This window comes from Cetorhinus maximus, chromosome 1 (assembly GCF_964194155.1).
Source record: "Cetorhinus maximus chromosome 1, sCetMax3.hap1.1, whole genome shotgun sequence".
Taxonomy (NCBI): Eukaryota; Metazoa; Chordata; class Chondrichthyes; order Lamniformes; family Cetorhinidae; genus Cetorhinus; species Cetorhinus maximus.
This window is the reverse complement of record NC_135879.1, coordinates 91,358,747-91,374,693: the sequence shown is the minus strand read 5'-3', so window position 1 is coordinate 91,374,693 and position 15,947 is coordinate 91,358,747. Positions and strand designations below refer to the sequence as shown.

General features: G+C 44.0%; 1 protein-coding gene across 1 annotated transcript in view; it reads left to right on the top strand.

Annotated features, from left to right (window-relative positions):
* Positions 1 to 15,947, top strand: part of antxr2a (ANTXR cell adhesion molecule 2a) — a 303,824-nt gene that overhangs the window by 157,816 nt on the left and 130,061 nt on the right. The window contains exons 13-16 of the mRNA XM_078543719.1: positions 4,395 to 4,436; positions 7,826 to 7,921; positions 9,500 to 9,667; positions 10,805 to 10,885. Of these exons, the coding sequence (XP_078399845.1) occupies positions 4,395 to 4,436; positions 7,826 to 7,921; positions 9,500 to 9,667; positions 10,805 to 10,885 (387 nt within the window). The remainder of the gene's footprint in view (positions 1 to 4,394; positions 4,437 to 7,825; positions 7,922 to 9,499; positions 9,668 to 10,804; positions 10,886 to 15,947) is intronic.

The window sequence follows — 15,947 nt, the reverse complement described above, 5'->3', positions numbered from 1 at the left end:
GAACAAGGACGGGAGATTTGATTTCAGTTGTCCTCTCCCTTCCCAATGTTGGTCCTTCGATCAAGCACTGAGTGCTCTTGAACAAGGGTCCCCCTGGGAGCCTACAAGCAGTACATAGAGTTTGCTTGCTGTGTTCCACGCATTGTGAGCCCTCCATCCGTCGCTGGTTAATACCCACTTAAGGGCCTTAAATTGCAATTGGTTGGGAAGGCTGTCCACAAGACTTCCCATCACAAACTTAACTGAGGTGGAGGCGGAAAGATGGCGAATCCCCGCTCGCCACCCTCCTACCTGATTAATGCCCGTCCCACCACCCAGCAAACCCACCTCGGGGGAGGGTATATGATTCCCATCTTTAAAGTGGACAATTAGAGAATTAGAAGGAATGCACAAGAGATTGATTCAGAGGAATGAAGAGTTGTGCACCAGAAAGTTTCAAGGTTAAAGAGATGGATAAAAATGAGGTAATGGAAAACTTTAAACACTCAGATGAGAATTTTAAATCTGAGGCGTTGAGTGAGTGGGAGCCAGTGTAAGTCAGGGAGGATTGCGTGATGGGAATATGGAACTTCATGGATGGGACAGGATATAGCCAGCAGAATTTGGAATGAGCTAAAGTACATGGAGGATGGAAGGCCACTATTGAAATAATCAAGCCTGGAGTGAAAAAGACGTAGATGAAGGTTTCAGCCACAGATGGTGTGTGGTAGGGACTATATTATAGAGCAAGTGTGTTGTCTTTGCAATAGAGAAGAAATGGGTTCAGATACTCAACTTGGGGGTGAAGATGGCACTGTGGTGAAATAAGAATGTGAAAACATAACAAATTGGAGCAAGCATAGGCTATTTGGCTTCACAAGCCTATTCCACCATTTAATCTGACCATGACTGATCCTCAACCTTAATTCCACTCCCCTGCCCCATCCTCTTATCCCTTGATTTCCTTGGAGTCCAAAATTCAATTGATCTTAGCCTTGAATAAACTCAGTGACTGAACATCTGCCAACCTCTGGGGTTGAGAATTCCAAAGATTTAACTCCGTGAGTGAAGAAATTTCTCCTCATCTCAGTTTAATATGGCTGTCCCTTTATTGAAGTTCTGGACTCTCCAGCCAGGGGAAGCAGCCTCGCAGTATCTACCTTGTCCTGTCTCTTAGAATCATATGTTCCAATGAAACCAACTCTCATTCTTATAAATTCTCTAGTGTATATGTCCATTCTGCTCAATCTCTCCTCATAGAGCAACTCTCTTATCTCACAAATCAATCTAGTAAATTCTCATTGTACCATCTCTAAGTGTATATCCTTTCTTAGGTCAAGAGGCCAAACTATACTTAGTACTAGATGGATGATCTCACCAAAGCTCCACACAACTGCAGCAAGACTTCTTTCCTCTTGTATGCCACCCTCTTCCAATAAAGACCAGTATATTATTTGCTTTTCTAATTGCTTGCTTTACCTGTATGTTAACTTTGTGTGTCTTGAGCAAAGAAAGCCAATTCCCTCTGAATTAATATTTAATAGTTTTCCAAAATTGAAGAAGTATTCAGATTTTCTATTCTCCCTTCCAAAGTGAATAACCTCTCATTTCCCCACATTCTGCTTCACCTACAATCTTCTTGCCCACCTACTGTCTATGACCTTATGCAGATCGTTTGTGTCCTCCTCGCAGTTTACCGCTTCTCCTTAGCTTTGTATTGCCAATGAATTTGGATACATTACACTTGGTCCTTTCTTCTAAATCATTAACTGTTTATAACTGGCTGAGACCCCTGCACTGATCGTTCCAGCATCCCACTAGTAACAGCTTGCCAATACAAAATGACCCTGCTAATATATTGCCCGCAATGCCAAGAGCTGTTATTGTGCAACAATCTTTTGTGTATCACCTTGTTGAATGCCTTTTGGAAATCAAAAAATACTATGTCCACTGCTTCCCCTTTGCCTACCCTGCTAGTTACATTCATTAAATTCCAGTGAACTTGTCAAGAACGATTTCCCTTTCATAACACCATGTTGTCTCTGCCTAATCATATTATGATCATATAACAATGATCTGTTATGACTTCTTTAATAATGGATTGCGGCATATTCTCGACGATGTTGTCAGGCTAACTGGCCTATAGTTCCCTGTTTTCTCTATCATTTCTTAAATAGCGATGTTACATTTATTACCTTCAAATCCACTGGGGCCATTCCAGAATCGATGGAAATTTTGAAAGGTCACAACCAATGCGTCCACAATCTCTGCAGACACCTCTTTTAGAACTCTAGGATGCAGGTCAGCACTTGTAAACCATTTGCCAATTCAGTCCATTTTAACACTTGAAAATTAATGTAACCCCAGAGCCAAGAAAAAACAAAACAAACTGCTGCTTGGTATTACAAAACCCTGAATATTGCTGAATAGAGAGACATGTGGCCCTGGCTTTTTATCTTGCACTCATCAGGACAAACACAAGAATACCAAATTTAAAAAGATCACCACAGTTTATACTACAGGAGAAAAGGGTGCTGATTGGTTAGCAAGTTGACTCAGATTGGCTGAGGCATTTCCATGGAGAAAGCAACGTGGAACAATAGGCTCTACAAGCTCTTGGGTAATTCAAAAAAGGTGCAAGGCATGAACATATTCCTGTTGTTTGCAGTGAACAGGCCCCTGCATAGAAAAAAAACGAAACAGCAAAGTAGCATAGTATCATTCAGTATAATTATTAAAGTTTGCATATGAATGCCATATGCATATAATGTCATATGAAAATCTGTTTTTAAATACTTTGTAAAAATGTTATTATTTTATGTACTAGGCAAGTCTGTTACTTCACCTGAGCTGCTCCAGTTCACAGGAAGCAATGGATGTGAAGGTTGAGGACCTTGAAATGACTGATGTTGTAGCTCAAGTAGTTCTGCAGTGACAGGGTTGGGCTCAGACAGGCCCCAGAAGCCCATGAGCCGGAGAGAGACATGAGCAGGGCGGGATGCCACCTGGGCCTCAGTGCCAGTGTGGGGCACAATCTCGGAGGAGGGGAAGCTTGTAACCCCATTTACTATTTCTGCGACCCCAGTTGGGGTTGCAACCCACAGTTTGAGAGCCACTGGTTGAAGCCATCAGGTCCAGGGGATTTGTTGGCTTTCAGTCCAATTCATTTTTCCAATACTTTTTTTATACCTATATATTTACTTTTATTACTAATTCTTTACATGATTCACTAATATTAATTATTTTAATTTACTGTCTGTTTAACCCTGTAGGAGCAACCTAGGAGGGGTTAAACAAGTCACTAACTAAACAAAGTTTGCGAAGGGAATGCCTATGGTTTCACATGAGGAAGTTAATAGCAGTCCAGAACACAATGTTAAACAAGCAGTTTGACTTCAGAAGAGTGAAGTGAGATGGTGAAGAGGTAGAATTGGGTGTTGTTAGGTTACGTATGAAAAGAGCCAAGAGATGCTTTGACTATGGTCGGATCTGTAACGGTAGAACCAAGCTAAGGCAAGCTGAAGGTGTGGCATTAGAGGAGAATAGTCATCAGTCATATCAGGCTCCAGAGAGGTCAGGAAGAGATAATACACCATGATTAGAGTCATGGAGAATCCTGTTTATAGTTTTGGTTAGGCTGCTTTGCTGCTATGGGAAGGAAAAACCCGAGCTGACCTGGGAGGTGACAACGGTCCTTAGAGGGGAAAAGATTATTAGAGATGGAGCACAGCAGTTAGTATTGAGAGGGGTTGAAGGTATATTTTGAAGAAGGTGGTGAAAATGCTTACTTTGAAAGGACACAGTATCCCAGGAGAGGGAAGCATTTCAAATATTATTCATAGGAGATGCATATATTATTTGTATATTTATAGCCAAGTTTATTCTGCTTAATCAAAAAACTTGATAGATTTGAAGTTTGTAGATTCGCGTGAGATCCACAAATAACTCTTGTGACTAGTGTGTGTGGTCTAAGTCCTGGTTACCAAAACATATCCCACATGTCAGAGATACTTGAAAATTATCATTAATATTACATTGAGTTTTTTGGTCCATCTAGTGCTCCCAAATGAACAGCTGAAGTCCTCATGAGCAGGGTTCTTCTGAAGTACTAACACTTAATCAATTAATTGTCAAATAAGTAGATGTGTTTAAGTGCATCTGCTAACAGATTTATTCTATCTGAGATGAGAGACTAGGTGCTAACTTGCACAAAGTCTTAGTAATTAATAGTCACAGGAGAAAACACACCAGTTGGAAAGCTGAGAACAAATATCAATAGGTGACCAAAAAAAACTCATCAGTTGGGAATCTGTGATCAAATGTTAACAAGTAGCTGAAATGGAATACTTCAGAGAGATCCTTGATATTATTGCTGTTACACAAATAATTTATTTTTGTTTATGATTTGCTTTCAGGTCATAAAAGATCCTCCCCCTCCTCCACCCCCTCCAAAAGAGGTATGTGAATGTTCTGCTGTGTTAAGTTACTGTTAATGAAGAATAGTGCAAACACTAAAGGAGCAACATTGTTTTCTAGTTTTATGGTCTGAAATTCTTCTAGTAAATCTTATTGGTTAACATCAAAGTGTACAATGGTATGACCAAAACAGTTAGGCATCTGAATATTAGGAGGGTCAAACTTAGGAACATAGGGACAGGAGTCGGCCATTTAGTTCCTCGAGCCTGTTCTGTCATTCAGTAAGATTCAGTGAATTGTCCTGTCCCCCTCTCTTCTTTAAATCTCTCTTCATCACCCATCTCCCCAGTAAACTAATCCTTGGCTCCACCATTCTTGCAAACAACTGCCTAATCTCCAACTTTCCTTTCCTCTTGTAAGTACTTGAATGTGTTGTCATCTCTCAAATCCATGACCATTTAAGGTTTCTAACTCTAGAGCACTACAGCACAGAATGCAGGCCATTCGGCCCTTCTAGTCTGTGCCAAAATATTATTTCGCTAGTCCCATTGACCTGCAACTAGTCCATAACCCTCCAGACCTCTCCCATCCATGTATCTAATTTATTCTTAAAACTTAAGAGTGAGCCCGCATTTACCATGTCAGATGGTAGCTCGTTCCACACACTCACCACTCTCTGAGTGAAGAAGTTCCCCCTAATGTTCCCCCTAAACCTTTCCCCTTTCACCCTAAAGCCATGTCCTCTCGTGTTTATTTCTCTTAATCTAAGTGGAAAGAGCCTACTCGCATTTACTCTGTCTAAACACCTCACAATTTTGTAAACTTCTATCAAATCTCCCCTCATTCTTCTACGCTACAAGGAATAAAGTCCTAACCTGTTTAATCTTTCCCTGTAACTCAACTCCTTAAGACCCGGCCAAATCCCAGTAAATCTTTTCTGCACTCTCTCAATCTTACTGACATCCTTCCTGTAGTTAGGCGACCAGAACTGCACACAATAATCTGTCAGTACTATTCTTATTAAAGTCACAAATGACATCCTATGTGTCTGTGACAAAACTAAACTATCCCTCCTCGTCCTTCTTGCTCTGTCTGCAACCTTTTGACACAGTTGACACACCATCTTTGTCCACTGTTTCTCCACTGTCATCCAGCTGGATGGGACTGTTCTTACTTGACTCAATTATATCTGGTATCCCTCCTATTTCTCACCTACATGCTGCCCCTCAGCGACCTCATCAGAAAGCACAGTGTTAGTTTTCACATATACGCTGAAGATACCCAGCTCTACGTCATGACCACCTCACTCTCGACAACAGATGCTAGGCTAACTGCCTGTAATTCCTTAGTTTCCTTTTGTTACTCTTCTTAAATCGTGGAGTTACTCGTGCAGTTTCCCAATCTAAAGGAATGGTTCCTGAATTGGGAGAACTTTGGAAGATTATAGTTAGGGCTGCACTGTTCTCACCTACATCCTTTAAAACCCTGGAATGGAAACCATCTAGTTCTGGGGATTTGTCCTTCTTTAGTGTCATTAATTTTTCCATTACTGTTATTTCGCTTACATTAATCTGGTTAGTTCCTGTCCCTCATTCAATAATAGTTTCCTCGGGATGTCTGGTATGCTGACTTCCTACTGTACTGTGATTACTTTAGAATTATTTAGAATGTCCACCATTTCCTTATTTTCGTTGACAATATCGTCGTTATAAGTCTTCAAAGGGTTTTCATTGCTTCTGATTGCATATTTTTCCAAAGATAATTGTAGTTTTTTCGCATTGATTTTGATAAACACCCATAAACCATTAACTAAAGGTGGCTGTTATCCAAGTCTGGCTCAATACTATACTTAATATGGTATGCCCCCATGGTTCCAGGATATATTATTGCAGAAAACAATCCTGAACACACTCATGAAGTCCTCTACCTTTCTGACGTATGCTCGTCTGCTTATCCTGATCTATATAAAAGTTCAAATCTCTGACTAAAACCACTCTTCCTTTGCTAAATCCTTGTCCATCTCAAAAATTATACAAGTTACCACTTCACAAGGGAGCCTATACACAACTCCTACTACAGTCTTAAATACTTTTCTGTTCCTTAAACCTATCCATAAAGTCTCAGCTGCCTTCATACCTCTCATTATATCCTCTCATACCAATGGAATGGTTTAATGCTGAGTCATTAAGGCTACTCCTTTTCTTCTGCTGTTTTCATATATCTTTGCTGTAGACCTAACAACCTGGTATACTTAGTTCTCATTCCTAACAGTTTTGCAGCCATGCCTCTGTAACGGCTAACATGTCATACGTTCCAAGTTGATTTGCACCTACAATTCATTCAATTTGTTCCTTATACTCCATGCGTTTGTGTAAAAGAAAGTTAAATTGGGTCTCACACACACTAACATGTCTTTCTGCTCTACTATCTTATTAACACGTCTCCTATTTCCCTCTTCCTGATTGCTTTACTTTACAACTTTTTGTTTTCTTTTATCTGTATGCCTAAAGCACAATTTCTCACTGTTACTCTACTTTCTTCCTTTTAGTTTCTTTTCAAACTATTATCTATACTACCTTTACACCTGAAACCTTCCCCCCCACCAACTTACTAGTACAAAGTCCTGTGACTGTTTATCCTTTCCACTAGGATCCTGGTTCTAGTCCTGGAGCCTGTAACAGTGCTGGTGCTAATGTCCCATGAAATTGAACTACCCTTTCCCACGCCACTCCTTCAGCCATGTATTTACCTCAATGATCTGCTTATCTCTGCCAATCTGTATGTGGTTTGGGGAATCATCCAGCCATTTTGACTCTTGAGACTCTGTCCTTTAAATTAGCTCCTAGTTCCCGGTACTCTCCATACAGGACCTTTTGCCTACTCTTCCCTATGTCGTTGGTCCCAATGTGGACCACAATGTCTGAATCCCTCCCTTTCCAATTTCCCTTCAGGCCAGTTTGAGATGTTCTTTTTGATTCATTTGATTCATGAATAAAAATGTTCTTAGAGATATGTTTGTACCAAAAGTTAAAAGGGTTAAAAATAAAATTACAAAGTTGCCTTTTTGACATAGACCAAAAGATTTATTTAGCTAATTCAGATTTTTTTGGGAATAATTTTGACTTTGGGTGTGAGTGAAAAACTGTCAATTGCAGATCAACCACCCGATTATATATCTGGCCAGTTATACTTCCCATTAACTTCAGTGGCGAGAAAAATAGAATGGAGTGTATAACCGGCAGCCAGTCTGCTGCTGCCCATTTCTCATTGATACCCAAAGTGGAAATGACCTTCATTCCCCTTTCAGAATGGTTTGTTAATGCTCAGTTACAAGTTTAGTACAAAGCTGAAGGAAACTTTTTATATACATATGTATACATTTATTTTTGCAAGTTAAATAATTTGTCACACTAATCCCTTTAATATACAGGAACCTGAACCAGACCCAGTAGCAAAAAAGCAGTGGCCAACAGTAGATGCCTCATACTATGGTGGTAGAGGTGTTGGTGGCATTAAACGAATGGAGGTATGTTACCAAATTTATTCCTTATTACTGTACTATTTGAGTTGAAAAAATTAGACTTCAACTCACAGAATGGAGTCAGAAGGTTAAATTGCAATTAGTGGGGTGAGATTCCTGGAGAGGCCTTCAGGAGGCGGGTTGGAGTGAAGCTTCCACCAGTCAATGCCAGTATCCCTGTTCTCATCAGAAATTCAGAGAATTTTTCTGATATCTATGCCTGGAATCTTCCGGGCCCACCTGCAGTGGAAAGCTTGGTGGACAGGGGAACTTAATTTGGCGGGATTCCAAAAATCAGTTTCCCAACAGCGGGATGAACATTCACAATTAAGTTCTCAGGACTTTAAAAGCGGCTTGAGCTCCCAGTGAATGGTGTTGGGTGTGCATGTCAAGCATGCTCATTGGAAGGCCAGCTCGCCAGAATTGAGTGCCTCCTCCAACTTAAGTTCTCCTCAGACAGTGAGAAATTAATAACGTTTACATTTATGACTGCATTTAAGTGGTGTGCACCTGGCGAGGTAGACTTCTTTGTGGGCTTAAGTGGGCCTCTGCTTTGCCTTCTTGAGGATCGGCCTCTTGTATGAAATCAGGTGCCAGTAGGCCAAGCTCCGTGAAGGCTGGACAGGAGAGGCAGGCTAAGTTGGAAAGGGTGGAAGGGTATCCAGGAAGGAAGCCAGACTGTCTGGGGCAGTAGGGTAGCTAGGGAAGGAATGCGAGGGCGCAGGACGCACGATGTGGGAGGGAGGGAAGGCCTTGCATGTTGGATGTGGGGGTCCTGTGGTTGGAGTGGGGGTAGGGGTTTCTGGGCAGGAATTGTGAAAGAGAGATGGTCCTAAAGGGTGGGGATGGTGACTTCCTGCCCACCCCGCCGCAAGACTCGCTGTGCTCCTCACACGGCCATATGTAATGACTGAACAGTACGAGATTGTGTGTGACCAGCCATCCTGCCACCCAGCAAAATTTACTCTCGTTTCTGTCCCGCCACCCAACTTATACTCCAGAATGGATGATACCCACAAAATTTTAAATTGTTCTCATAGTTGCCAACTCTCTAAGTCTTTTGAGAACATCTTGATTAGCCTTGATATATAGGTAATGTATCTGTAATGTGCCTAGGATAACAAAGAATAAAACTTTTCCATTAATTATATTAGGTACATGCATCAGTGCAAGTGTATAGTTGGACATCATCATCTCTTTGTTGTGGCCTGGAGGAGCAGGAGCAAGGAAGGTGGTGGCTTTCCTTGTCCTGGACCTACCTGCCTCCTTCCCTCTTACAAGACCTTCCGAGAATCCCCTTCCCTGCCTTCGTGCTGGTGCACAACCATTGACTGCCTGATTTTTCGGGAAAAAAGTAGTTGTTCCCTGTCCTCTTGCTGCCCATTCTGCTCAGGAAATGGCCCAATGATAGGTTAATGGAGCTCAGGATTTGAAATTATGCAAGCATGTTTCCTGCTGAAGTGGTTGAGTTTTTACCTCACCCACCACATATCTGGGCAACATTCAAGTTGGAACTAATAGTTTTTCTGTCTAATTTCAGCAAAGTTTCATATCCTCTGATGAAATTGCTTTTTTTTCTGCAAGGTCCGGTGGGGAGATAAGGGATCCACCGATGAAGGGGCAAGGCTAGAAATGGCCAAAAATGCTGTTGTAAAAGTTCCAGATGCTGAAGAGGAACCTTTTGTTCCAAGGCGGCCCAAACCTCCATCTTCCAATCGTCCTTCTCCACCACAGTGGTATGATCCAATTAAGGTAATTTCTCACTATCTACTGACACATATTCCACTCAATAAAAAAAAACATATTGTACTTCAGTGGGACCATAGTGCTAATTATGAGACTAGTTAATAAAGATTCAAAAATCAAGTGCTTTAGGCCTAATGACAAGAACTTGTCATTATATCAAGAATTATATATTGAGAAAAGTCAGTGATCTTCTTTACTGCTTGCATTGTCCAGAGGAAGAATCATTTAAAAAACAAGACAAGAAGAAGAATAAAAATGCCAAGAAAAATGGGAGCTGGTTTTATTTGATAGAATTGATAACTTGCATTAGTGAAAAGCAAAGGAAATATCAGAACAAATTGTAAGCGTGCAGTGTTGAGGGGCTGGATTTTACCCACCTACATGGGTGGGTTTGAATGCCAGGCGGCTCATCCAGGTGGCCTGCCCACTGCTCTGCCCCTGCCCCCAGTGCAATTATACCAGCTGCGGGGATGGTGTTGGGTGGACCAACTGACTCCCATAAGTGGACAATTAATTCCCACTTAAGGGCCTCATCCTGCCACCACCAGGATTTAGCTGGCGGCAGGAGAGGCCTACGCTGAGCAGACAGATTTTCCTGCGCGGTTTGGTGGTGGGCGGCAGTAGAGGTCCCTCCTCAACAGGCCTCTTGTGTCCATCAGAGGGACCACGCCCCCTAGGTTGCCCCCCCCCCCCCCCCCTCACCATTTGGAATCTCAAATCCCAGTCCCCCACCCGCCTTGCCTGGGCCTGCCAGCCTGACACCAAAACACTGACCCAAAGCCCAATCTAAAGCTACACGCCTCTGTCCCAAAGCAGTGGAGAGCTGCCGGCACTCTTATTGACGGGCAGATGTCTGAGCCGGGACTCCCTATACCTGAGGGACGGAAATCCCGCCTCTAGCCTATTAAAGTTTAAATGGCTGTGGGGCAGCTGGTGTTCCCTGGGCAGGCTTTCCCACCTCCCAACTTTTTGGCCAGGGGTTCGGGGAGTGGGGAATCAGGCACCTTGTATAATTCAGTCCTTAGTGTGGACATTCAGGGGGATTAAAAAAACAGGTTCCTAGAATTGTTTACATCAGAAAAGATCGTCTGAACCTTATTTACTTTTCTCCATTATCTTAAATGGTATCTTTTTAAATTCCAGGGCAGACTTGATGCACTGTGGGCACTGCTCCGGCGACAGTATCATCGAGTTTCTTTGATGCGGCCCCAGACTGGTGATGAGGTATTGATTAGATCATTTTTGTGGTGACAGGGCTTCATTTTAAAAGAATGTGCAAGCTTTTTTTTTCAAATGAATGGGAAAGACTGTGGTAAATGAACTCTGGCCAGTGGACTTCAATGTAGGTAAATGTGAAGTCATCCATTTTATACCAAAGAAGAGAGAACAGGTTACTTTGCAAATAGTGAAAAGCTGGAAACAGTAGAGATCCAAGGAGACTTGGGATTACACAGATCATCAAAATATCATGAACAGGTACAGCAAATAATCAAAAAGGCTAATGGAATGCTGGCCTTTATATCAAGAAGACTAGAACACACCAAGGTAGAAGTTATTCTGCAGCTATTCTAAGCCCTAGTTAGACCAGGGGAGATGGTGGCGTAGTGGTTAGTGATGTAGAGACCCAGGCTAATGCTCTGGGCACGTGGGTTCAAATCCCACCATGGCAGCTGGTGGAATTTGAATTTAGTTAATAAATCAAGAATATAAAGCTCGTCTCACAGCAACGTGGTTGACTCAGAATCACAGTGCAGAAGAGGCCCTTCAGCCTGTCAAGTCTGCACCTACATGTGAGAAACACCTGAGCTACCTACCTAATCCCATTTACCAGCACTTGGCCCATAGCCTTGAATGTTATGACGTGCCAAGTGCTCATCCAGGTACTTTTTAAAGGGTGTGAGGTAACCCGCCTCCACCACCCTCCCAGGCAGCGCATTCCAGACTGTCACCACCCTCTGGGTAAAAAAGGTTTTCCTCACATCCTCCCTAAACCTCCTGCCCCTCACCTTGAACTTGTGTCCCATTGTGACTGACCCTTCAACTAAAGGGAACAGCTGGTCCCTATCCCCCCTGTCCATGCCCCTCATAATCTTGTACACCTCGATCGCCTCTCAGTCTTCTCTGCTCCAACGAAAACAACCCAAGTCTATCCAACCTCTCTTCATAACTTAAATGTTTCATCCTAGGCAACATCCTGGTGAATCTCCTCTGCACCCCTTCCAGTGCAATCACATCCTTCCTATAATGTGGCGACCAGAACTGCACTCAGTACTCCAGCTGTGGCCTCACCAAGGTTCTATACAATTCCAACATTACTTTTGTAATCTGTGCCTTGATTGATAAAGGCAAGTGTCCCATATGCCTTTTTCACCACCCCACTAACGTGCCCCTCCACCTTCAGAGATCTATGGACACACACGCCAAGGTTTCTTTGTTCCTCAGAACTTCCTAGTATCATGCCGTTCATTGAATACTTCCTTGTCAAATTACTCCTTCCAAAGTGTATCACCTCACGCTTTTCAGGGTTAAATTCCATCTGAACACTTATCTGTCCATTTGACCATCCCGTCTATACCTTCCTGTAGCCCAAGACACTCAACCTCACTGTTAACCACCCGGCCAATCTTTGTGTCATCCGCAAACTTACTAATCCTACCCCCCACATAGTCATCTATGTCGTTTATATAAATGACGAATAATAGAGGACCCAGCACAGATCCTTGTGGTATGCCACTAGACACTGGCTTCCAGTCACTAAAGCAGCCTTTTGTCATCACCCTCTGTCTCCTACAACTAAGCCAATTTTTAATCCAAATTACCCTGTATCCCATGTGCATTTGCCTTCTTTATAAGTCTTCCATGTGGGACCTTGTCAAAGGCTTTGCTGAAATCCATATAAACGACATCAACTACACTACCCTCATCTACACACCTGGTCACCTCAAAAAATTCAATCAAATTTGTTAGGCATGACCTCCCTCAAAACAAGGCCATGCTGACTATCCCTGATCAAACCTTGCCTCTCCAAATGGAGATAGATTCTCTTCTTCAGAACTTTCTCCAATAGTTTCCCTACCACTGACATGAGACTCACTGGTCTTAACTGCTCTCTGAAATGACCTAACAAGCCACTCAGTTCAAGGGCAGTTAGGGATGGACAACAAATGCTGGCCTTGCCAGTGATGCCTATGTTCTGTAGTACTGTGAGCAGTGCTGGGCATCACACCTGAGGAAGGATATGTTGCCCTTGCAGGAAGTGCAGGGCAGATTTACTGGAATGATACCCGGACACCGAGGGTTAAATTTTGAAGAGAGATAAAACAGTCTGGGGTTGTATTCCCTGGAATTTAGGAGTCTTAAATCGTGAGTTGAAGTTTAAGATTTTAAGGGGAAAATGTAGGGTAGACTGTTTAAAAAGTACCTGGATGAGCACTTGGCACATCATAACATTCAAGGCTATGAGCCAAGTGCTGGTAAATGGGATTAGGTAGGTAGATCAGGTGTTTCTCACGTGTCGGTGCAGACTCGATGGGCCGAAGGGCCTCTTCTGCACTGTGATTCTGTGATTCTGACTGGGTGAAGCTCTTTCTGCCACTAGCTAGTATAGCATTAGGGGGAATCATCCAAACATTAGAGCCAGATCTTTCAGGAATGTAATGAAGAAGTTATACACACAAAAGGTGGTAGAAGTTTGGAACTTTCTTCCAGAAATAGTAATTGATACTGGATCAGTTGCATGTTTTAAAACTGAGATTGATAGATTGTTGTTAGCCAAATATATTGAGGCATATGGGGAAAAGCTGGGTATATGATCCTCATTAATCTTGTTGAATGGCAGAATAGTTTGGAGGGTTGAAATGGCTTACTCCTGTTCCAGTGTTCCCAGTAGATCTATGTTGCTGCAGATGCCCCTGACAATATTTATGCAATTGTGCAAGGGAAACAAGATGTGTTTATTTCTAATTATATGTCAACTCAAGAGCAGTGATTTGTTTAAGATTGTCTTGCGCTCATTTCAAAGTATTTTCTGCTCTAAGCAGATCTTCAGCAATCACATTTTAAATGTAGACATTTTTATTAGAACACCTCTTTTAAAACTGCATGAACAGGATATAAATAAGTCAAATAAACAACTTTTGGGGCAGAGTTTTCTGTTTGATGTGCGGGGGGCGCCTCACCAGATGATATGGTCACTGGCAGAGGGGCGGAGGAGCTGCCGCACTCATCCGGAGCGCCCTGAGAGGAGCCCACAGAGACGACAGGCAGCTGCTGCATTGACGTGAGGTCACTTCGGACCCCCCTGCTCACCGTGGATGGATGGGCACCGAGCTCGGAAACTTGGTGCCCAGACCATCTCCCACACTGTCAATGACCAGCTGAGGTCAATGCAGATGTGAGGGCTTGCTGATCAGAGCGCATCCCCAGGAAGCCCTGGCGGGTCTCCTGGAGGAGCCTCTACACGAGAGTCACCACTCTCTCCATGCTTGGCACTCGGACATGTGGCTCCTTGCTTCAGTGAGCGTCCGTGTAGACTCCTCCACCACGGAGGCCAAGCTAAGCATAGCCCCATGTATCTCCCCCAGATGCTCCCGCACACCCGGCCACATTTCCTGCACTTGCTGCATCGCGGATGACTCCAGAGGCAAATCATCAGGCACCGACTGAGCATGTGCCTGGTCCTCTGCAATCCTCCTACCGCTGGCGCAATGGGCACTCTCTGTCTCTGCCAGCTCCTCCAGCGACTGTGAAGTGCCCTCACCGCTGTGCCCCGGGACACTAGCCGATGTTCTAATTCACATCGAGGTGCCAGTATCTGCACTGGTGCCTGCCTGGCAAAAATGGTGTGACGCTGGTGAGACTTCAGGCCCCATGGGTGTGAGAGGGGACCTCTGCTGCTCCTCCTCTCGGCCCTGCTCCGATGATGCTGAAAGGAAGAACAAGGACAGTGGATCAGTTAGCGTGAACACAAAGACAAAGTTAATCCCTGTCCCCCGGATTATTATGCACTCATCCTTCCAAACCCAATGGTCCAGCAATGTTGCAACAATAACTAATTTAATAATCATCAGTGCTATGGCTGTTGGGAGGACAATGCTGACCTCACTGTTGGGCATAAATACCTGGCTGTGGCACCGCAGCCTCACCGACATCACTGGACTTGGGCGCGTGGCACCTCTCCAGTTCAAGGGCCTCCTGCTTGAAGTGGCTTAGTATGGAGAGCTGTGCCTGGCCGCCTCCAGTCCTCACACGCTCGGCCGCGTTCTGCGCGTTCTCCTGAAAAAGAGAGAACAGCATTGATCAGGACAAATTGCACATGGGTGGCCGCAGAGGGTAAGGCTACCTGCTGAGTTAAATGCCCAATGTCAGCGTGGTACTCACCCTGTCAGAGTGCAACAAATTGTTTGTTGAAGCGCTTGCGACACTGGATCCAGGTGCGCCGCACCACGTTGCAGGAGCTCACCCCCTCCGCCACCTCCTCCCAGGCATGTTTCATCATGTCGAGGGCGGCCTCCTCCTTCCATCCTGGGGGATCAACCTCCTCGAGGAGGGCAGCAAGGCAGTCATCAGAAAAAGGAGGGGAACACTGACCCCCTGCAGGCCTACCTTCCAGCCTGGCCTGCCCTCCCGAACCCCTCTGCTGCGGCCTAGCACTGGCCATTGAGAGCAGCCTACAAAAGGCTGCCAGGCCTTCTTTTAAACAGACTGCCGGGTCACCATTGGATCCAGCAGTCTGTGCACTCCCACTGCCGCCCACGCTATCCTCGGAAGTTGGGAAATAGTCTGGGCGCTCCCCACCGCCCCCCGCAGACAAAAAATTCTGCCGTAGGGTTGTTCTCTGAAAATGATGTTTCTTGAAGCTATTCCAAACTATTCTGGGAACTCAAGAATGCCTGGCTGACTTTATTACAGTTCAGTTAAAATGTTGGGAATCAGAATGAAGCATGCTGAGTGTCATGTAAAGGCAACACAATGTTGCAGTTATTGTCTGGTGGCACTTCAGGCAGCTTGCTTTGGCACAGTGTTGGGTAGGTTGGGATGCATTGGTCAACCACGTAATTCATTGAGGGTAAAAACGTGGTTTAAAAATTTAAGTTGCCTCATGGCTCGTGCCTTCTCGTAGACTAGAGTAAAAGAGTCTCACAACTGCAGAGGAGTGTGTTGAGGACAGGCTTGGTTGATTCGCAGTTTGGTGTTCGGTCAGATTGCTGTTGTTCCACACTTTTACTCGGCTTGGACATAACAGCTGCAGCTTTTGCGAAGCATGCGTTGATTTCAGCATCAAGTG